At 43.4% G+C, this 24,218-nt stretch overlaps 3 protein-coding genes across 3 annotated transcripts; 2 read left to right on the top strand and 1 right to left on the bottom strand.

Annotated features, from left to right (window-relative positions):
• The first annotated feature begins 1,303 nt into the window (after positions 1-1,303).
• On the top strand, positions 1,304-10,754 carry LOC112555208. Its single transcript, XM_025223502.1, has 8 exons — positions 1,304-1,406; positions 2,969-3,197; positions 3,539-3,683; positions 5,650-5,822; positions 6,287-6,481; positions 6,791-6,929; positions 9,955-10,074; positions 10,530-10,754. The coding sequence occupies exons 4-8, from the start codon at positions 5,650-5,652 to the stop codon at positions 10,752-10,754; spliced, it is 852 nt and encodes a 283-aa protein (XP_025079287.1). The 5' UTR covers positions 1,304-1,406; positions 2,969-3,197; positions 3,539-3,683.
• A 13-nt stretch (positions 10,755-10,767) lies between these two features.
• LOC112555214 (nuclear pore complex protein DDB_G0274915-like) lies at positions 10,768-14,561 on the top strand. The gene is made up of 3 exons (XM_025223514.1): positions 10,768-11,238; positions 11,906-13,125; positions 13,805-14,561. Exons 1-3 carry the CDS (start codon positions 10,768-10,770, stop codon positions 14,559-14,561), a joined length of 2,448 nt encoding a protein of 815 aa, XP_025079299.1.
• Positions 14,562-16,326: 1,765 nt separating this feature from the next.
• LOC112555225 (corticotropin-releasing factor-binding protein-like) lies at positions 16,327-21,656 on the bottom strand. Its single transcript, XM_025223524.1, has 6 exons — positions 21,527-21,656; positions 20,850-20,990; positions 20,421-20,599; positions 19,800-19,908; positions 18,096-18,252; positions 16,327-16,731 (listed from the first exon to the last, which is right to left on the bottom strand). Exons 1-5 carry the CDS (start codon positions 21,654-21,656, stop codon positions 18,101-18,103), a joined length of 711 nt encoding a protein of 236 aa, XP_025079309.1. The 3' UTR covers positions 16,327-16,731; positions 18,096-18,100.
• Between the last annotated feature and the right edge of the window lie 2,562 nt (positions 21,657-24,218).

Below are 24,218 nucleotides of genomic sequence, written 5' to 3' on the forward strand. Positions count from 1 at the left end.
TTCCTTCCGAAAACATTGAAAGTAAAACATCTTTCATGGAAACGTGTTTTATTTCGCTTCTCTGCTTTTAGAAACACTTCAACCTTGTAGCTTTATTTTCTTGAACCAATATTGAAAGTGAAGTGAACATTTTCCTTGAGTGACAATGCTCGTGTGTATTTCATGGTAGTATGGTGTTGTTGAAGTAGATGACCATGTCCAGACAGAGGACCAGGTGAAGTTGACACCAGTGTACCGTACGTTGGTGGTGTTTGTGGGGAGCATCCCTGGGGCGGTGGCTCAGAACATTGCGCACGAGTGTGTCGAGACCGCAGCGTCCACATCATCTTTGCGCACGAAACAATGACATCTACGCATCTATGTACAAAGGTGAGGGATACCTGGAGGTAGTGACAGTGATGAACACCACAACATGACAGTCGGTGTTGCCGCCATGGCCAACTGACGTCCGACTGACTAAACACAGCGAGGACCTGCCAGGGTTATGATATATGCATACACAGGTGAAATAAAGTCCACCACGAAGAATAGTGGGTTTTTTTATAATTGTTTTGTTGGGGGAGAGGGAGAATGAAGGTGCAGGCAGATCAAAAGTTTCTTTTATAGTGACACTCGTTCATGATACTGACCTTGTATTTTCGTGTGGATGGAAAAGATTAGGTATTATATAAAGTCTTTACAGATGGTGCCAGCACATACGATTGAAATATTGTGCTTAAAAATGGTTGTTCCATACTGCGCTAAGAGGGATTTGAGAAATTAAGTTCACTCTTATTATAGAGAGGAGTTTCACATCGGTACATAGCCTGCTTACCTGCAGACAACTTCATTCTGTCGCCAGGTGATTCTGAATTCAGGTGAGAGGGAGAACGATGAAACCTCACGCTCTCATATGCGTACAAAGATAATAATGCTTGTTGTGGTGAATTATTACAAAGTTATTATAATGTACCAGTTAGGGACAATATGATTTCACCAAGCACACAGAAACACACAAAGCAAATACGCACGGGCGAACAAAGATATGCAAGAATACACGCGCTCGCACGTGCATCGCTCAACTTTTCTTCTCACACAAACAAAACTGACAATGGCTTCTAACCTTACTTACAGTTTACATGTCGTAGCAAGCATAATTCATTTTGCATTATTGCATTCTGAGATGCCATCCTCTAAATCTTGTTTGATACCTTGGTTATGTAGATACCTGGATATGTAGATATGAAAGTTGAATCCCTAACAGTGCCCCTGTATGGCCGATGAGCGATGAGCCTGTTGAAGCTTCTGTCACGTGAATCCGGGGCCTGGACGGGCGCGGTTTCATTTAAACCCAAAGTCCTTTTCTCAGGGCCCTTGATGTATTCTGCCTTCTCTTGCGGACACATACTTCACGACTTTCAGAAACAGTGAGTTTTCTAACTTTTATAATTAGCAAAAAAGGCTTGTGTACAAAACAGTTTTAGTTTGTACTGTGTTTTTATGAATTAATAACATTTAAATAGATTTTCTTGTATGCCAGAAGTCGATTTGAGTTTTGTATACTTGATATCTCAAAGATAAATATTCACTCTCTCACCTAATTTCCGTAAAATGAGCTGTCAAGATATTAGAAATCAGCAGTTTGGCATTTCATGACGTCACAGGTAACCGACAGTCTGATAAAATTTCTTCAGCTATTTTTTTTTAATTTTTTGTAAAAGTACATCATATGTCGGAATCATGTCCTGCTAAACAATCTATTCTTGCATCGAATTCATCTTAACTTCTACTTTAAAGCATTTCACTTCAAACCCACACGGACGAAGATACAGCTACACCTTGACACGTCACAAGGTGTGAAAAGGAAAACAAAGCAAAATTTAAAGGCTTAGTGGAGTTAAAATTCGTCGATCAGTCGAATTGCCACCTGCTCTGCGGCAGGACACTTTCTGCTACTGTCACCTGTGTTTTCTTGTTCATAGCTCACTGCTCGTTCTCCTTCACGTGCAAACCGGCTTTTCCAACTTTTTCTAGCTTTTATTTAGGCTTTAGTATTTTTTTCTTTAATAAATATCTAGTTCTTAGTTACAGCACAGCAAAACTGAAAGATGTAAAATAAGCAGTGACATCTCGAAAGCTATTTATGAAGCAGACAAACCTGCAGCTGAAAGATTGTTCCCTTGTTTGAGATGACATTTGTTAAAAGATAATATATAAAAGTCGAAGACATGATGCCATCAGTCAGCAACGAGTCAAGTCATACAGGAGAGAACAACTAACATGATTAAACTGCCGCACAGAAATAAAATCAAGAAGAAAAGAATGCAATAAAAATTCTCTTTGTTGACCCCATGTTCCATCCATTGCATTGTGAGAACATTCAGAACAACTTAGTCATACCCCCAGCTCGGATCAGTGTACTGACATTCGTTTCAACATTTTTTTCTGCATTGGAAATAGCTTGTTATTACGGTCACTAACTGCTTTTATTTATTCCACTGGACAGACGAGCGTACCCCTGTTATTAAATAAAACATAAGCACCTTTTTAAGAGAAGAAATAGTTTTATATTTTATTAAACGATGGCTTCTAAACACGGGCTTAGTCAAGACTCCAAGAAGGATAAGACTGACTTAAAGATTTAGACGAGTTTAAGTGTAGGGACAAATACTATTCCCCATCTGTTTCTCCTGTTATTGTACATTGTCTGTCCTGGTGAGGAACTCAGCTGATACCAGAAGTGGCAAAGTTTTATTTCCAATGATGTAGATAAAACTTAGCAGCTTTACTTGAACTGTCTCACTCTTTGAAACACAAAATGACTGACAAGTCTCTATTAAACCTGTCACCAACTAAAATGTTTCGCCAGTCCTCCATTCAGTGAACAAACATACAAACAGATGCAAACTATATCTTATAACATACGTATAAGCACATTGAATGAAATACACTACTCATGTGGAGATCAAAGTATAAAATGTTTTTGCAGTAACTTGGTGCAAGCCATGAAGAGCAATGTGTTATTAATGAGCTTCGTCGTCGCCACACTGCTCACCTTGATGCAAGGGCAGACAAGCCTGGCTCAGCAACTGGGGAATTTCGACCCCCGTTGGCAGCAGGCGGGGAGGATGTTCCCTTTCCTTGATTCCTTCAGACAGCCTTTTGAGTTAAGCCCTGTGTCCGCGTTAAGGATCCAATCCCCTCAGGCACGAATGCAGGTATAATTATTAAAGAATTTTTATTTTTGCTGGTTTCCCCATCTGTTTCTTTCAAGTCGTCACCTTCATCGTGATCATGACCCAAATGACAAGAACGACTGAAAAAAATTCATCATCATCATCATCATCAATCATCAATCATCAATCATCAATCATCATCATCATCATCATCATCATCATCATCATCATCATCATCATCATCATCAGCAGCAGCAGCAGCAGCAGCAGCAGCAGCAGCGTCTTCTACTACTTTAGTGTTCTTAATTCTTACTGATATGTCTTACATTCATTATATTTTTCGGCCACAGGGTTATTTTAACAGTAGGTTTTCTATTCAACAGAGGCGTCACCTATGAACACCTTCACTTCCGGGTCGTCCATTTCTGCTAGAGACGCCTTCTTGCAGCAACAACGACCTCAGGGACCAGCACTTCCCAGCGAGATGATGACCCTTCAAGTCTTGCTTCATGGAGACGTTCATCACAGGTAAGGGTTAGCGCCAAAAATACATTCATGCCTACCTGTGTACACATTTTTATATGTATATACTTTTAAACCAAAGTGAATAAGGTTTCTACGCTTTTGCTTTGAGAGAAAGTCGAAAAGAAAACTGCTTTAACGTGATTGGCTCGTTCCAGTCACATGATGAGCTGTGTGTCGTCTGCTATCTGCACGTGCAGGAAAGGTCGGCTAACGTACAAGCGTACTAACAGGAGTTGGACCAGTTTGAATTTCGTCTATTTTCGTGTCTGTTCATGTGGAAAAAGTTGAATGTTTTATAGGATGTTGTGTTTAATATGAGAAATTACACGGACTCTTTCGTTTGCTTCAATGAAGTCTCTTCCTCCGATGAAGTCAACTCGATCCCAGTGTGAGCTGATACAATGATATGGTTGGACATTACTCATAGCTTATAGCCATCTTGATTGTTATCACTAATATGTATCATTAATCCAACTAACGACACACCACTGATCACTTGAGTTCAAATCCTAACAATAACCGACACTTCCTTTCCCTCGCTGACGTCACACAGTACACCACAGCCTTATCACCGCCATCACAGTCTTTACTATATTTTACCCACAGACTGTGAAGACGCCGAAGGATACTGCCCTCAGTCACGCACAGTTTTAAAGATCGTGTCCAAACTTGCCGACATCATCTCAGTCAGGCGCCACAGACAAGCTGTCGGATGTCAAGATTCTCATTCACTTCCGGCTGGGCGCGCATCATGGCGCACCAAAGAGTGCGGGACTTTATTTTGGGTGTCGAACAAGCTCTCGCAAATCACGCACACTCTATATTTGAAATTCCTCTTTGGTTTTTGTCCTCGTAAATTGCTTTTTTCGTTCCTACGCCCTCCCCCCGACTACCTCCACCGTTTTGCTGCCTACAGAGATCGATTTTGAAGATAAACTCATTTCTAGGAAATACCATTCGCTTGCCAGACGAGAAAGACCCCAAAATGTCAGATGCTGGCTACCTCGCGATAATCTGAAACTTGCCCTGACAAAATAAATGTGTATTATCTTCCATCCTTTGGGCTTAATCTCGCACTCCACTTCTCTGCATGGCTATCTCCTGGGTGCCTTCCGGTCATTTCCACGATTCTGCTTGTTGACAGTACTGACGACGGAGAAGCATTCCCCCTCCCCCTTGACGGATGCTGCTTAAAAGCTTGTTTTACAAAGCAAATGTTTCTATAATCAATGGAAGTGATTTGTGTGATCATTTCTGATTGGGTGTCACCCACCGAGACCATCCAAGCTTTGTGCTCTACTGCAGTAGATTAAAGATTACGGACAGCTAAGCCTCCCTCCGAGCAAACGCGCGCCATTTTTTTAAAGGTCGATTCAGACCTGCAATCATCTGGACATCTCGACACTTGCAATTAAAGAATCCCTGTAGACTGGTCGAGCCCATTGACGTCAGAGATGTGTGTGGGCGGCCATGCAATCCTCTTCTGACATTTCCATCGCTGTTTGGCTGGAACACGATCACTGCTTCCGCCAAAACCTCTCCGACTTCTGTATTGCGTGTATGTCATCAGGCAGCAGAGAAGATGTTTTTCACTAAAAGTAAACGTAAATAGATGATGTTGGTATCATGTATCCGTTATTGTTGTGTCACCACGGTCTGGCCGAGAAAGTTCGAGCGTTTTAGCAACGGTCGGGTATTGTGTTCACCTTATTGGGAAACTTATGGGCAGCTCAGGTATCATGGAATATGATCGGAAACATACATGTTATTGCCTATATTGCAAAGTTGTCATCTGAGTGCAACAAAGTCATACAACAGTACACACAATACACTCTGTCCTCAAACTATTTCCCCACGGTGGTCTTGTGTTGTAAATTCTGTCTTCGTTTCTTATTTCTAAAGATTGTGGTAGCAGTTGTTTACTTGGTGGTGACTCGTACTTTGAACAAAAATGTTTGTTTCTTAACAGATGATGAGAACAAGAGCAGGCCTGGGCCCTCCGGTCGCGACGAGCACCAACAACAACTCACCAACAGTCACACGGGGTTTCGATCCCGCACCACCGAGGGCAAGGACAAGCGAACTGCGTGCCCAGGCTGAAGAAGGTTCTCGAACGTCTGCCGAGCGTTTGCTTTTACCTAGGTAAAATATTTTCTTCTATCTGATTTTATCTCGGTAATATATTTTATTTTATCCGATTTGATGACTTGTCTCACTGCGCGTCTTTCCGTTGTGTGTGTGTGTGTGCGTATGTACGTCTGTTCTAAAAATCTTGAATCCGCAAGATACTGCAGGCCAGAAAAAATTATAAGCTACGAGAGATTTTTGCAGTGAATGAAAATGATGCTAAGGTCTCCTTTCTTCAGAATACACTCTTGCCCTGAACATTCTTATGAAATCATCTTTATTGCGTTCGTAAAATTCTATGTTTAGAGTTACAATTCTGAAGTCTGTATGAGCCCCAACATCTGACGCACATGCACGTTTCGTGAATTTTTACTAAATTTAGATAGAAATAGACAACACACATTTCAAGAAGAGATACTTTAGTAGTTAAATACAAAAAACAAGGGAAAGGAATTTTGAGATTAAAATGAATGTTTCAGAGTCCAGAGCACAGCCCGGACACAAAACGCCTTCACTGGCTTACCTGGGACTCGCCTGACCTCTGACACAGGTGCATTTGTGGGGGACAGGGACAGGTCATCGCCTCTGGACTCCAAACGGAGCCAGTCTTTCTCCGATGCAGCTTTGGGACTTCAGCTTCCAGCATCACAGAGAAGCGCAAAGGGAGCATCTGAGTTAGTGGATGTCTGTCTGGCTGTCTATGCTTGTTTACTTTTGTCAGTCTGTTGGTTGTTTGCTAAATCTCTCGGTCTGTGGCTTTTGTCAACATCCATCTGTGTTCTTTTATCTGAAGTGTCTATCTGAAGTGTCTACGTCTTTGTCTCTCACACTTCGTTCAGCAAGAAACTAGACCTTTCTGCCATCTTTGCAAGCTGTGCCCTTAGCAACCACAAAGCCTCTAATCATAGAGATCGCAATTTCTTCAGCCAATGCTATGAAATATTTCTTTCGAAGAATTTCCCAGAAAATTTGTTTTTCCTCAGGCTAGAGTTAAGACTTTTATCAAGGGAAGCTCAGGAAGAACTCCTGAGGCAGCAACAGTTGCAGCTTCAGCACCAACACCAGCTACAGTCTCAACGACAGCAACAGGAGCAACTGCCTCGATCAGATCGGACTCTACAGGTTTGTTTACCTCTCTTTCTCTCCACGAATACGTCCTTCTTGTTGTGTGTGACATGCGTTTACTTCAGCACAGAACATTTCCAACCGTCTAAAACTAGATAACAAGTCGCGGTTTATCTTTTCGGTAGGAGACGGAGTAAGAGAGAGATGGAGCAAGGCAACTGGGGAACGGAAAAAAATCAAAAGGGAACGAATTTCTATTGGTTTAACCCATAAGGTGTCTTTAAAGGCTACTAACCAATGCAATAGCCCTTTCGAAATCACCTCAAGGTGGAAGCCAACCCACAAGAGTACCACCCAGCAACTTACTCTCACTTTTAACTTCCACCCCTGAACGGAACGCTCAACCGACTTTGACCAGGCCATGAATATAAAACTGAAGTCGACATTGGAAGGTTAGAATAACCCAGCCACAATCTTCTAGATAAGAAAACATTACAAGTGAGATTTGAAAATTGTAAAAAGAAAGATTTTTTGAAAAAGGTTTGCGAAGATGGAGAAACTTCCAGAAAAGGAAAGAAACTTTCTAGATAACTGTGTCTCTCTTCAGGAAACAAATATATAATACTTTTGTGTGGTTTAGCACGTGGAAACAAAGTGTGTAAACGTGCTCAAATGCCACAGGTGGAAACCTATTTCTTGTCCCATAATTCACCGCAACAGCTTAGACAAGTGTCACTGTGCACGGCAGGTAAGATGTTTGTAGTCACGTGTACCGCACCTACACCAACATTGATCGATCTACAGATCCGTCTCACCTGTCAGCAGGTGCCTATTAGGATTATTAATACACCGATCGTCGATCCCTGTCGTGAAAGGAGGGGGTGCTGTGGGGGGGGGGAGAGAGGGGGAGGGGAAGAGATGTGTCTCACGGCAAACATCTTTATTCCTCCCTATCGTCTGGATGCCGTTAATCAGTCACGATTTTGATAACCTGATCTAATTCTGTTTCTGCCTCTTGTCTCCTTTTTCTGTAATGTCTGAAGGCGGTCAGGTGGCGCGTGAGGATTGGGTGACATGGGTTCAGATCTCGTCTCGGGCAAGCTGTTTTGCCGTGACATAGCAGCTGGCTCGGCGTAAATCATCTATTCCCCCCCCCCCCACCAGCACCCTATAATGTCTGCAACTGGTCTTCTGGTACAGGTCTAGTTTTGAGGTCATTCCGGTCTCATTCCTCTTTAACATAAAATAAAGCGCGCATGCGCAAACGTCTCCGTGGTATGACAGTTCTTAGCTTGGTGCAAGGAAAAAGAGAGAACATCATCATAAAGGTAGAAATTATCAGACACACTAGAGAAATAATAATAATAATAATAATAATAATAATAATAAAAAATGGAAATGGAAAAACAAGCAAGAGATTACACACGTCACAGATCACAGAAATAATGGAGTTCACTGGCAAAGCCAGGAGATTGTGGCGAGCAGACATACATGGCTTCTTTGACACCTGTAATCCTGTTTCCCTCGCCTAGTGGCAATGAATTAGCGACGGCTTTGTGACAGGTGCCCCAGGTGAGGTAAGCACGATGTCCCCCCTCCCACAACCAATTCTCGACTACAACAGACTGAATTGTCAAGTCGAAGCTGTTGCAGCAGTTCCAGCAAAGGCCAAACAAAGAGCGACGAATCTTTGACCAAGTTGGCCAGAGGTGTGTGTGAAGGTCCCTCAAGACATTAGTCCAGCATGCTTAGCTACCTGCAAAACGTGTTTACTAATACTTCAGCCAAAACAACGGGACTTTGAAGTACTAAGAGGCACTGAAGGGACTTAATTAAGTCGCCCTTTGTCGTGTTCTGGCTCTTGAGAGTAACAACGTGTTTCTTGCAAATAAAAATTTAGTGTGTGTGTCCGTGCACACGTGTGTACGGTGTAAACGCGTGTAGCTATGTGAGCGAGGGAGAGAATGCTCTTCATCCCGGACCCTGAGACAAAGGTAATCTCCCGGGCAGAAATGTCGACAGAGACGAGGAAAAGCCGCCTGACGACAGGGAAACGTCCAGAAAGGTCAGGAAACTATTTAACCTTTCGTCGGATTACGAAACATGTCATCAGCTCCTGAAGATCACAGGCTTTGGCCGCCGTTAATACTGGATTACATGTAATGTAGAGACCTCACACGCGCGAGCCGGACAAACGACATGCAAATAATATCATTACTTCCCGTGATGCCTGGCATTACCCATCCTGCTTTGTCACCCGGAAGCTTGACAGGCGCAATGCATGCTTGTCGCTGACAATGGCTGCGGAGTTTCAGGTATCGTGGGATAGGAGAAAGTAGGATTAACAACGCATCCTCCGTATCCCTGGCTTTGCATAGCTAAGGGAGCGGCTGGTAGATCCTTTGTAATAGTGTCCGTGCCCCTAGGGTTCCTCCAGGTCATGGAGCGCCATTTGACATACTGACATGACAGTTCACTCGACTCTCACAAGCCTTGAATGTTTTTAGCAGCACAGCGTGGTTATTCCTCGTCTGAACCGATAATAATAATAATCATCGTAACTGCGAGTATTTTAAACTTTTCACTTCCTATTCTTTTGTCATTTTAAAAAGACAAAGGAAAGGAACCTTCTGTTTCGTCTTGGGGATAGCCGAGTGGTTATAGCTCTGGGGTCCGAACAGTACGATGGTTCGATTCCCAGTTAGCGCAACAAACTTCCCCCTCAGTCGACCCAGCTGTGGTTATGGGTACCTGACTCTACAGAGGGTTGGGGAAGGTAAGGAAGCGAGATGGGAGAGATGAATACCCCTCACTTGAAGGTGGCCCCGAGAAAAGTGAGGTCTCTCAAACCTCAACCCTTAACCACCTAAAAAAGTTAAGGGACCTAACCTTATGTTTACCTTACCTTTGTGGTCTTTTAATGTGATCTCAATCTTTCTTTCCCTCTTTTCAATTGCGGCGCACTACTTTTGTATTGAAATTCACAAGTTCAATCTTAGTTTCTTTCTCTCGATTTTCGATCCCTCAATGAAACAATTCAAGTGCCTTACTTACAATTTAATTCTGTGAATGTCGGTTCTAGGGAGCGACTGGCGCTGGTCAGAAGAGAGCTAACTCCAGCAAGTTTCCATTAAAGTTAAAATCTGATTTTCCACCTCGATATGTGGAGGTCTCTTTACGTGTCAACCTTATTAAGAGCAGGGTATGTTAGTCTCTTTTCAGCTCACTAGGTACGGATAGATTCATTAAGACTCAAGCCTATTGCATGTGCTTTTGGAACTTCGGAGGAATATAGATAGTAAAATTTGGAAAAAATACTGACATACTCTCACACACACTCAGACAAACATTTAGAGAGCTGGGAAATGCTTTGTTTTCCTTTTCCAAGATGAACAACTGTTCACTCTGCCCGTTGTTGTGATCACTACACTAACTTGCCAAATGCTGGCGATTAAAGGTTCGCATGACTAAGGACTTAAAGTCGTCCCTGCTAACTGACCTTATGAGAAGATCGTTCAAGATGAAAGTGATTATAAAGTTTTTGAGGACATTACTTTTTAAACACAGTTTTTAAATAATTGTATGAAGCTGCATCAAGACTGCAAGGGTGCTGACAGACACATCACAATCAAACCTCTCGATGCCTTCATGTTGCAGGAAGCAAAGCAAGCTGACACAGTCACCAACATGGTCAAGAGTTCTTCTTCAAGTAGCGACTCACCAGAACGAATAATGACTTCAAATGGTCCTAATACCACGTCAGACCTAAAAGGGATCTCCTCCCCAAACGGTGGAAATTCTCATATGGCAGGACCTTTAGATGTCCAGCAAAACGGTTGGAAGTACACAGCTAGACTCCACACCTCAGATCACAGGCCTTAGCTCTGGCAGCGAAATGTCAAAAACAGCAGAGTCTCGGGCGACCTTGACCTCGATGCAGGCTTCACCCCGAGCTGAAGTTCAAGGGTCCAGTGTCATGGAGTCGAAGGTCGCTGCCGCTTCAAGCATCACCAATTCGTCCTCCCCAGCTGGTGGCGGCAGCTCCGACCCAGTTTTTCAGAACTTCGAGACGCTAACAATGACAGCCAATGACACCTCGGAAACGAATTCAAAAATCTTGGGAAACACTTCCGCAGTCGTCGAGAGCGTTCATACTCCTGTGACGTCATCGAAGTCCACCGCCATGTTGGAGCTGCTGAGCGCTGCAAGAGGCTTGCTCGACGGAACGTCGGAAGCGAGTCTCTTGGCTTTGTCGTCTGCGTCATTGCCTGTCTCGTCTAGCACTAACCTGACGTCACCATCAAACCTGACGTCTCACCTGGAGACCCCCGAGGCTTTCAATAGTTCGGGGTCGACTGCGCTTGAGGTAAGTATCACACCTAATTTGCATTTCCGTTACTGTATAGCGTCAGGGGTTACTGAGGTTCTTTTTGTCCCTCCGTTTATCAAATTGCAGACCATTTGAAAATGAGTCGGATGCTGGTTGTTTAGGTACATTTAAAGGTGTGACGCTTGTCAACAACGACGAAACAGACAGGTTTTGCCCCGGGCAACGTTAAAAAAAAAAAAACATGGCAAGTGTTTTGTTTCCAACTTGTGAAGCTGTGTGCAGACCTGCAAACAATGGTTTATGTTACCTGTCCAGATGGCATCTTTATTCTGCTTTACAACTTACTGTCCCAGCAGTAAATAAGACTAAACGACTTTCTTAAAAGTTAAATGGATGCTCCAGATCATAAAGCCTACCCGTGACTAACGACACTGTCACACAAACCTACCTGTGACTAGTCACTCAGGCCACACCATAACCACATCATATTGCTAAATCACTCATTTCTACGCCCTCCGAGAATTCTTCGTATCCTCAAGCTCAGCCTCCAAACCCGTAATGTCTTCTGTTTTGCTTTAGTGATAATAACAGTTTCCTCCAGTGCCAGGTAGTGTAAATGGTCATTCGACTGAAGTTGGTAACCCGACTAGTGATTAGCCTGGACACAAAGCGGTCTTGTTGAAGTTGGTCTTCTTGCTTGCAGATTGTTTCTCTTCTCGATCCTGACGCAAGCCTCTCGATACCGGCCACCCTGGGTGCAGAGGTCACGCATCCTGGCGCAGTTTTGTCGCCGCCTCGTTCTGACGGCGCTTATAATCGAGACTTTGTTCACCTGGTTCAGAAACTGTCTCAGCAGCTCGACATGTTGCTAGGAGACAGAGCTTTAACGAAGCCTCATCTTGTGGGTCTTACCTCCCAACCCGTCGAAACGAGTCCTTCACTTCGTTCTGAAGAGCTCCTCGGCGATAACCTGACCTCATCTTTTGGGCTGGGATCGGGAGATGTTGGAGTTCAGAAATCCAGTGATTCCTTGTCTTCTTCCACTAGTGTGAACGTGTCAGTCCCTGAACTGGGATTCGGTGGCCTACGCCCTCGGCTTCTAGGTAGCATTACGTGGCAGGACGACCTACTGACAAACACGGTTAACCAGTCTTTACCATCTCTCGTAAATGGAGTTGAAGGCACCAATCACCAACCGTCACAGTTCCTGAACTCGACAAATACAACATCACAGTCGGATGGCGAGTTGCTCAGCGCCAAACATAACATTTCCACCAAGGAGAAAATACCCATTGCCCCAGCACAACCTTCACAACTGGGAATAGGATTGTTTGGAGAAATGGATGTTTTCGGCATCTCCAAAAACAACAGTAACGATTCAGTGGCAGCCCAACCAACGTTGACAAGTTTTGCTAACTCAATTCCACGTTTTTCTAAGGATTTGAACAGCGCAATTGATTTTTCAGGCCGTGAATATTTGGCCACTACGCCGTCCTCAAAGATAGAGGCTGACATTGTTGTTAGCTCTGCTTCATCAGCGACTGGTTCCGCTCTGTCGCCATCTAGCCCACTCACTTCGATGTCACAAGAACTGGGCACAACCGAAGCCAGTCAAACATCCTTCGCCGCTCAACGATTGGTTAATGTCCTGACGATCCTCCTACAGAAAAACCCAGAAATTTTTCACCTCATTCGAGGACTAGACCCCGATAATTCTAGCACTTCTGCTTTTGCCCATAACATCCCCTTGACTTCGTTCAATACACAATCCAAAAGCATTTATAATGGTACTCGAGAAGATTCTTCACTATCTAATGTGTACAACAGCTCAGTCCTTGCAATAAAGAGAGAAGAAGGCAATGTTAGTGTAGATGGTGTCAGTAATACATCCCATACTAAGCCAGTCCAGGCGCAGTGGACTGAGTCTGGTGTTAGCTTCTCAACATTATCTCCCCTTGTATCTGTAAACTTAGAAAACCCTCAGAACAACCCAGTGACACAGAACTCGGACAGGAGTAATGGTTCTTGAGACGAGAGGCCACCACCGTTCAGAAGTTATTGTCTTCAACTCAATCTTATCAAACGACGCAAACCGTCGCCGTCGTAGACCGGGTGTTACCCACTGACATGCGCTTGCCAAGCTTACCTGAGCCATCGGAAGTAGTTACTACTGGACAAACGGCACCAAATCAGCCAGGACCTCATGTATTAAACGCGAGTACTGTCCTAAGTGATCCTGCCTTTTTACAGTTGTTAAAAATGTACTTTGAAAGTAAACGCTTTGGTAAAGTGGACAATTTAAATGAAACCGTGATTAACCGGACAGCAGGGGAAACTTTAGGCTTTCCCAAAATAGTCCCCATTACTACAACCCCTCCACAGAGAGTAATCTCCAGGAATGAGCCTAGCTTTGTTTTTGAGGAATTTTTGAACCATGGGAAGTCTATTGTGGAGAACTTGAGAAGACTGTTTACTAATCGTTCAGGAAACATCACTTCCAATCCACCCACACCCGACTACACGCCTTCTGTTTCTACCCGCTCTTGGTCCACGGGTCACGGTAACACTTTTGCTAACTCCCTTGGCCTGGCACTAACGCTAGCCACAGGTCGCTGGAGATCAAACCCACTGCCACCCCTGGCAGCGCCACAGCTCAGGTGTTCTCCTACCCTCCAACCCCAAACCCCTTCGGTTCCACGCCGCCCCCCGCCGTGACCAACGCTCAGTACCTAGCCATTGAAGAGTTTTACCACACGTGGTCGTACCTGAAAACTAGGGACCCGGACGTTCTGTCTCGTCTCCGCACTCTCTTGCAAATGTTCGCTCTGCAGGTCAAGGTGGACCCCACAACGCTCACCCACCTCAGCAAGGAGCAGCTGCTGGCAGCGGGGATCCCTGTGTCGTCAGCGATGGAGACGATGGCGGTCAGCACGGCGCTCCACTTGTTTGCCCAGGTCTACAAGCTGTCCATCAGACAGGTTGTGGATGTCGTCTCCGGGAAGCGGCCGTCGCAGATCGCGCAGATGGCGTCCGGAGCATCTGCCACACCTGGGGCCGGCGCCCCACAGACTAACGCACAGTCCGCAGACAGCAGTCTCTCGGGCAGCGTGCCTCCAGGCTCCCTCAGCACCAGCAGCAACAGCAGCAACAGCTTTACGATGTCACCCTTAGTCGGCGCGGCAGGTAGCAACGGAACGATGATACCAACAACGACAGCATCAGCGATGGTCGGCGAACCCACGGAACCAACCGAAGAGCCCGAACCCGGTGATCCGGGCTTTCTTGACTTCCATTTTAAACCAGGATCCAACATCACCCACAAACACGTCACCATGCTGCGGGAAATGATGGGGGTGTAGTTAGCTCGACAGTAATGGATGCTAGTTTCTTTGCAGCTAAAGGTCAGGGGTCGGGGTGGTTGGGGGTGGTTTCCTCCTGCAACTGAAAACTCGTTCGAAGATAATGTAATAGAGTCACAGAAGGCTGAAATGTAAAAAACAAAAACAAACAAACAAAACAAAACTAATAAAATTTTACCAAGGAAAAAGTTGTTTGTTTGATAATATATTTTGCTGCTGATTTTCTCAAAAAATATTTGAACAGAAATTTTTATAAACTTTCATTTAGCATTTTAAATTAGCCATTTTTTTTTAATAATGAATATATCCGAGCAGATAACTCAGAGAACTGACCACCTATGATCGTGACGGCGAAACCAGTAGGATGTGCTGTTTAATGATCAGTTGTACTGTTTCTTGGAAATATAATTGATGTTTATTATTTGTTAGCCAGAATTTCATGTTTTATCTCTTAAAACCTACAGTATTCTAAAATTACAAATTTAATTTGTTGCCTTGCAATCAGCTTCTTTAACAAACGGCTAGCAATAAAATTTTGAAATGTGTTAGTTAGTGGAATGCTAACTTTTTAAAAAAATAAATGATACTACCACTGCGGTGTTCTGATTTTCCTTATTTATCAACATTGATAGTATTAGACGTTTTGTTGAAATGTTGCAAGCATAATTACACGCGAACACACACACACACTCACAGGCGCTGGAGGGGATTGTCGCTCTTGCGAAGTCAACCACATAATTCCTCACAAACCTCAGTGATGTCCTGGCTGACTGTGGGTTTACTGCAATGCCTGTCCGGCTGACAGCCTGGCCCTAGGGAGGGACACGGGAGGCGCATGTACGTGAGAGGTTTCCGGTGCAAGACACTTCACGTAATCAAAGGCGTGAAGCAAACATGGCGGCGTCGGGTGTGCCGCCTGGCGGCATGTCTGAGCAGCCTCGACCCCTGGGGACCCCGTGACATTCCAGAAAGGGCCAGACAAGCCGCACCCCTCCCTCAACCCCCCGGTCCAGCAAACCACGGCCGGCAGAAGGTCCGCAGACGAACGTCGTTTTCGCAATTTGAGTAACGACCAACGGGTGCGATGTTGATGAAGGGATGTTGTTTGTGGGCCGGTCGGACCGACTGATTGCAGGGAAATGTCGGTCTTGCTGGCCGGCTAATCACCTCGGACGCACTGGCAATGGGGTGGATGCAGAGGTCGGGGATGTTCTGAGTTGTTGTGGAAGTGAGTGGAGGTGAGGGAGAATGAACTATTTATAGCTCACAAACATGAGCCCAGAGCGTCTGGAATGTACTAATTAGGACTTATTGTTGTACTACAACGACCGTGACGTCACGTAACACCCACTGGCTGTCTACCACATCATCGTGCGCGTGTGCGTGTGTGTGTGTGCGTGTTATCTGTCAGTCTTCGTACGTGGGTGTGTGACAGTCTGGTGACAAAACAAGAACCGTTCCAATGGTAGCAGAAATCGTTCATGGGAAGTCGCGGTGAAGGTCTGAATGGAAGTCCGCCAACATGTACAGACATTACGCAGACAGACAATATTACAGACATATATTACAGACATATTATAGACATATATTACAGACAATATTACAGACATATTATAGACATATATTACAGACAATATAGACAATATTACAGACATATTACAGACATATTATAGACATATATTACAGACATATTACAGACAATATTACAGACGTGAAATAAAGACATGTAGATAAGAACATAAAATTCTTGACAAAGAACTCATTGAACACTGTATCCTTTTATTCTTCATTGTCCTTTTAAATGATATGCTCGTCGTATTGTTCAGAATCTATGAAAAAAAAATCCAAGAAATTCTTTTAATGACTAACTGGAGAAACTTAAATAAATGTTGATGGTTCCTCTTCGTATGGTCGCTGAATACACCATACAGGTTTACAGCTTTACTTTGGTGTCACCCACTGAATACGTTTTTGAAAAAAAAAGCTAAAATAACTTCTCCCTTGTCATTTGTTCTTAAAGACGGGAGAGCATCCCTGAACACAGCTTCTTGCTTTGGCTCGAATTGTTTCAGCCTTGTAATAGCAGAATGCAGCTTCCGGTGTCATGTCTGGCTTTTTGCTTTCACTCGTCTACCGACGCTGAAACGTCCGTTGCAAAAGACTTGCCAGTCTGAAAAAAGTGGAAATATGAGATCAGCCTAATTAACTTTTCCCCTGTAAAATAGTTCCCTGAGAGCCGGAAAAATGTCTAGGAAGATTGTGATGCCTTGTGGGTGGTGAAAAGCTAGCATGCTTTCAACAAAACTATATGATTTTTTTTTCTTACTTTCATACACGTAAAGACTTTGTAGGTACAGGGAGAAAAAAAAAAAGAAAAAGAGAAAAAAGTGTTTCCGGTCAGTCTGCGTGTGACATATGTGTTAAAACAAAAACAAAAATAAAAACAAATCAGACGACTAGCGAGCAAAGGTTATCCAGAAATCAAAGAAACAATGAATTTGGAGCAAGGATAACAAAAAAGTACGAAAATGAGTAGTTAATTTTAGAAAAGAGCCATTGCTCGCAAAACAATAAGTTTTTCGTGGGTTTTTGGTGCACCTATTGCTCTGATCTGATAATTTTGTCGTCTGAGCACGAAGAGTGTAATGAGAGAACACAATATTATGTGTGTTGGCCTCTTAGAACAAAAAACTATGATGCACTCGGTACTTGACACCAAGTATGTGGGAGGTTATGTGTTCTCGTGAAATATAATCCCTAGTTGTCTCTTTTTTTTCTAATTTAACAGCTGCTTCAAAGAATTAATCGTCTGAGTAGATTTCATTAGTTATTTGCTATTCTTTAGTGGAGTCAGGCACAGAAGCGATTGTTCTAAACTAGAAACCTGTGAAACATCACGTAGTCACATATTTTTCTTCGCCTTATCTTTCTGACCATGAACCCTACCATCACCCCTTGCAGAAATTTTGGCATCTAGTAAGATGGAACAAAAGCTAATAGAATTTTTGAATCAAATTATGGGTTAAACTTGTAAATACTGCTGCTGCCAATAAATAAATACAAAAAAAGAAAGAAAGAAAGAAATTGCCAGACCTGCCAGCAATTCTAGTCATTTAATATGAAGACCTGAGCTTTGTCTATGGCAAAACTTCAATTATTTTGTGAAAAGAAAGAAAAGGCATGCATATGTATGGATTTGGGATTTATTTGATTGTAGAGGCGATGTACGTGAGTGTAAGACACACATGCTGGACTGCTAAACGCTTGACAGACAGATTTCTGCACGAAACAACCGCTTCAAGATGACCAAACAACTTTCCCAAATTCCACATTCATGTTAGTGGTCTTTGATGTATTAGAACGGACCAGAAGAGGTAATATTTTTATTCTATTACACCAGAAATTACACAGTTACACAGAATAGAAGAATAACAACGAGGCGACGAAGATGATGAAAGGAGGATGGCGATGATGATGAAGAGGAGGAGGAGGAGGAGGTGAGATGTGGAGGACAAAGGTAAAAAGGATTCCTACCAGGTCTAGGTGCTGCACTGCGGGTGTGCGAGGAGGAAGGCCTCCAGTTCCTCACTAGAGGGCGGGCTGACTTCAAAACGCAAAGAGTTGAAGAAGAGTCCGCTGGAATGGAGGCTGACGGCGGAGTTGCCGCATCCAAGGGTCACTGAGCGACGCGCTGCCACCGGAGGATTTAAAAAAAAACACATTAGCTTCCTTCAACAGCTTTTATCATTCTATCATTCAGTAGTGCGATGCATTTGTTTATTTTCTTGTCACTAGTGCCAGACGTTGTTTACCAAAGACTGGGTAAATACCCCTTTCCATTCTCGAAATACAAACATGCAAACACTATCATACTCAGGTCACGGCCAGTAACAGACAAATCAGAGTTGAACATGAATATATTTGTGTTTTTTTTTTTTATTTGATTTCCTTCTGTGCATGTATTTGTAGGCGTGTGTGTGCTGAGAACAGAAGAAGAATTTAAGCAGAATTGTAGACAAAGTAACTTTTGCTGAGCTTTACTCAGTCACTAGAATAAAATTGCACCTTCATTAGTCCAGTTCAAGAAACTACAATTATTCAGATATCATTCTCTCTCTTTCTCTCTCGCAAACTAAATCACAGCAAGCACCCGAAGTTAAGCAAAGGGTTGAGCATGGGATGAGACCACGAACTTGCATTACTGGACTGATTTTTTCCAGTGAACTACTAAAAAGAGGCATGCTACTACAAAGCTTCGGTTTAGTCACATTTTTGTTTAGGCTTGCCGAGACTAACAGCGGAGAACTTCACAAGAGGCTAAGCGTTGGTCTTGGCAGACAGACAGCAATCCACCTATACAAGTCTATGATGAGACCGAGGAAGCAAAGGATTACTGCAAGTGGGACCCATCTGAGCTCATGCATTGAAGCTAGAGGGCGAAACAGGTTCCATGGTCTGCCTGAAGTCTCAGAGTTAGCCGGAACGCCTCGACATAGTTCAGCACACCAAAGGTTAGGCAGGGTAAGGCCGTATTTTGGACACATCATTTTGCAGGCACCTCCTCCCACGATACAATCTAATTAACTCTTTGAACCACAAACAACTGACTCCTTGCCATCAGTTTGACGAGCGGTCAGCAGCAGGCAGAATCGACAGACGTCAGGGACTGGGTGGGGGTACCGGTAAAGATTAAAACATGACAGGATATTGTTTGTGTTTTTTTTTCTCTCAGCCTTTTATGGTCAAGTTTTAAATTGGTGTGGGCGGCACACACAGCAGGAAGGATGTCTGGCTTGATGGCAGGTTCAGGGGTTGAGTGGCGGTTGTGTTTGCCTTTTTGCTAAGACAATATGTTTGATGTCGGCTGAAAAGACTTTTTCCCCCATCTTCATTGTTACCATGCTAGCTTGTTTGTCTGTACGCCTGCCTGTCTGAATTTTGTTAGTTTCTTTTTTTCCTATCATTTGCTCCCTCACTCACTTAACCACCCACTCATTCATTCAACCAAACACCTACCTTCCTTCTTTTTTCTCCCCTCACCCCCACACATTATTTATTAAAGTGATTCACCTGTGATTATCATCAAGAGGAAATTTTACAGAACTGTCCTCAGGACTTGCAATTTCCACATCGAGACTTTTTTGTAATTAATTATTTCTTGCAACGAAATGATAGGCAGGGCTACTTTCCTTTCTAAGCCCTCCCTCCTCATTCAACTTTTTCTCGTAGAATACAGACCTGGTTTAGAACGAACACCACAAAAGCCCATCGCAACATCGAAGTCGCTCGTGTCCAGTCCCTGGCCGAAGCTTAGAGCTGCGTAATCTGCTCCCAGTGGTCCTGCGCACTAGAGGTGAGAGGTCAGGGTTCATGAACACGAGCATGATGTCATTTATTACTGTCATTACTGCTCTTGCACACACAAACACAGACACCATCATTCGAGCAAACCAATGCTTATTGACAGATGTAAAGATGAGTTCACAGTCTACCTGTTAACATCTGATCACAGACCAGTTCCCAGTTTCGGCCATGCGCGATTTCTCTTCATCAAGCGTGGGTTGATTGGTTATTCAGGACCAAGTCTTGCAAGGTCCAGCAGTATAAAGAGCAGGTGTGTGTATTTTGGTGTTTAAAAGGTCATTACAAGTTTTTATTGTTTCTAGAGAATTTTACTAAAGTTATACACCATCGTAGTTTGGCTTTCTTGCTTCACAATCAAAGCTTTTTTCAGGTCAGTCTCCGCCATCTTCAAATTAGTTTATTTGACAGCAACATACAGTTAGTTCACCGTTTCTATGTCTCTGTCTCTTTCCACTTAAATTCACTGACATCCTGTCTCTGTCTCTCTACACTTACATTCACTGACAGCCTATCTCTGCGCGTGCGCACGCTTCCGGTCTCCGAGGCAACGCCGATGTTGGCTGACAGCAGAAGTACGTTGACCGGAAACACGATCTGTATCGTACAGTTGCGCCGAAAGCCGAAATTCTTGAGACTGAAGACGGTTGCCTCAAAAGGAGCCAAAGCGTTGCAAGCTGCAAAGGTTCAAGAAAATGCTGTGACTTGCTGATAAACAAATTTGAACAAGACTGCTGGGTTCAAGTAGTTCAGATAGGAAAATCAGTAAAGTTTGACGATGTGACAATTATTATTATACTTTAATAATGCTAACTAACCTTTAAGATAATGTGAAAGTATCTAAATATCTTAATCTGGGTACTTGAAATGTTACCAACGTTTCTAGTTATCTAGAGAAGACTGATTGTCATGATAAAATATGCTCACGTTGGAAATTCTGGATGAAGCGAACTCTGACCCGGAAGCCTTGACCCGGGCGGGGCACGCGGAACTGCAGGTTTGCGACGTTCTGTGATGCCGTGTATATGCGGGCAGGTGCGTCTGCTCCACAGAATGTTTGGTACTGGCCTCAAATCCACCCGGGATGTCTAGTGAACTAGGGAACAACTGGCCCTGAAGTTCCCAGCCGTCCACCACCTGAATGAAAGCACGCGCCAGAGTGGAAGCATTGAAATACTGGATTGAAGATTCTCCATCAGAAAGACTTTCAAAACTTTATTTGTAAACTTTATTTGTAAACTTTATTTGTAAACAAAGTTTTATTGCACACAATGAGAACAACTTTGTCTTCCCTTTAATTCTCTGACCTGAAGATCCAATGGATTCATTTAAAAATAACGAGTAACTTCTGTTAAATTCTAAATATCAATCATTTCTACCAATCGCACATAATATTTACATTCATCTACCTCAAACACCTGATATTTGATTCATAATGACTAAATTAAAGAAGAAATGTACCCAATGCCTATATCTCTAGCAAAAAGTGTAAACGGAGTTCCAGCTTCTATAACGAGAGATTTGCCGTGTTTAAAAATTAGCTTCACTAATGTACAAAAAGTGATAGACAAGCTTTTTTTTTTTTACCGTGAAAAGTCCACCACCTTCGCAGTCTATATCAAACTCCATGATTTCAAATTCCACTAATTTGTCCACGTCCGCTATAAGGTACAGGCTGCACACTGCGTCACTTCCGGAAGAGGTAAACCAATATTCGCCAGGCTCTCCCGTCATCTCGATGCATTCTGTTGAAAGAAGAAATATTTTATGCCGGAGGCTAGTTTGTTGGGAGTTTGGAGAAAATAATTATTTTGCCACAGCCTGCATTACAGAAAGTAGTGCTTGCTTAGAGAGGAGCACAAGGAGTCCCAGTAGCCTAGACAGTGAAACATTAGCTGACAAGAGATGCAACTAAGGTAATAAACAAAAAGTTTGAAATAAACCGGAACTACCTGATCTGGTGACCTATCACAAGACAAAATGGGTGTTGGTGAATCCTTAAATAAAATAAATAAACTAACAGTGACGAACACAAACAATGGTTTAATTTTTGTTTTTCACTGCGATAACACTATTGAATAAGGTTTCTTACCTTTGTTCTTGTGTACTCTGTCTGTCTGTCTGTTTGTTTGTCTGTCTATCCCTTTACGTATTCTCTCTCATTCAAACATACATACCTACATATCTTGTCACATATATGCACGTACGTACAAGAACACAAACACACAAACCTACCAATACTTCGATCGCCATTTTTAGTTTCCCTTTTATGTCTATCCAGGAGATCGCGAGCCTGAAAAATAAATAAATAACTAAATAAATAAACAGTAATCATCACTACTGAAAAGATCATTCTTCAAATGACATTCAATAGGTCTGGCAAATCTTTGTACCACCTTCCTGTCAATAATTGCTTGACATAGTCTCATTGAAAATGTGTGTTCGATTCTTTGAGGAACTAATTACACAAACTCATCGTTGAACGTGAGTTATATTCAACGTGTTTGCGTGGAAGCAAACAGTAAGAGAACAGGTGAAGCCAAGCTTAGGTCCCTTTCCTGACCCACTCTTCACGCACTTACGCACGCATGCGCACAACAGACAACACAGCCACCTCCGCCTTTCGAGAAGAATCCAGTCCACCAACTCGCGGTCTACCGAGATTCATTATCAAAGAACCTAACTTTTAATTTGTCAACCTTTTGCTGATATATATATATATTTGTTTGGTCAGCGCCGTCTTTGTTTCCGCCACAGACGAATTGTGCGAAACACGAGCGAAGCTGGAAGTCGAGGCTGATGGCGGAAGTAGAATCAGTCTGCGCCATATTGTGTGCATCCCACCCGTCGCGCCGCGAGACACAATGGCTTCCGCCGAGACGTTAATTAAAAAACTGCTAACGAACACGCTTGTGTTCATGTTCCTTCTGGTCTGCTGCCTGTCACCAATACCCACCACCAGACCAGTGGGGTTGTAGGGTATTCACTGTTTGTCAGCAATGACTGGTTACTGGAAATCTCAGTAATTACTGGAAAGTAAGTTTGTGCCGTCCAAATGTAGGGAACTCGTTTTTGGGGACTCATCATAATGATTTGGGAAAGAGAATGACTGAGTAGTTGGAGGCCTGGGCCGCACACAGTAGTCGGTTCGAAACCTGAATGGCGCAGCTTACTTACTATGGACAGGGTACTTAACATTCTGTGTTTGAGGAAGGTATATTGGCGAGGAAGGGAAGACGGAGAACCGCCTTCACAAAGAACTGCCCCCGAGATAAGTGAAGCCTTTAACACCTCACTCATCAACGACTGAGAAGTTACAAGACTTATTTTTTAACTCCACAGTTGTTTAAAATCACATTGTTCAGGTCACAGAAAAAGTTTTCAAGAAACAAAATATGAAGAGATTCAGAGAGAGAGTTTGAATCCTTGGCAACCAGCTCATTTTCTGTTTTGAGTTATCATTGTGTCCCTCTGCGAGGCGAGGTGACGTGAGATGGCAGATGATATGTCAGGAGATTCTCGAGGTGTCGTTGATGCCAAAAGTCAACCCACGTTAGCCTCGTAATTCTGCATCACGTAGTCACGTTGTCCTGACGTCCTCAGCATTTCACAACGGGACTTCTGTTGTTTTTCGAAAAATGGATCAGTCGTCATGGTCTGAGCGGGGGTGATTGATGAAGTGGTGGTGGTGGTGGCGGCGGCGGTGGTGATGGTGGTGGTGGGTGTAGGGATGGGAAACGGGAGCTGTATCAAAGCTGAAAGAAATAATGCCAAATGATACTTCATCGCAGACGGTCAAAGTAAGAAGAGCTGCCTCCCGCGGCTGCTGTATCTCAGAGATCAAACAAACATGCACGCCCACTTTCCTGTCAATTATCGTAGAGAGCAGCGAGACCTAACACTAGGAGCACCCGGCCATCGCTGGCTTTCGTGGTTTATGTAAATGGTTTCCTCTGCTTGACACTCGATCGAGACGAGGACCTTTCCCAGAGGATTTGTTAGAGTCCGTTTAATGTCAAACCGAATTAATTGAATGCGGCAGAAACGCTCCTCCCTAATCACAAGCTTGGTCCGCAAGACATTTTGTGATGCCTGTGTGGGCGGTGCATTACATCCAGAAAAACTCAGTTTCCTTTGGCAATCACTGGTAATTTTTTTATTGTGATGTGGGTTACTTTAATTTACATAGACTATATCAATAAAGTAAACCATGATATAATATAAATAATGATAATGATGATGATGATGATGATGATGATGATGATGTTGATGATGTTGATGATGATGATGATGATG

Source organism: Pomacea canaliculata, linkage group LG2, assembly GCF_003073045.1.
Source record: "Pomacea canaliculata isolate SZHN2017 linkage group LG2, ASM307304v1, whole genome shotgun sequence".
Lineage (NCBI taxonomy): Eukaryota > Metazoa > Mollusca > Gastropoda > Architaenioglossa > Ampullariidae > Pomacea > Pomacea canaliculata.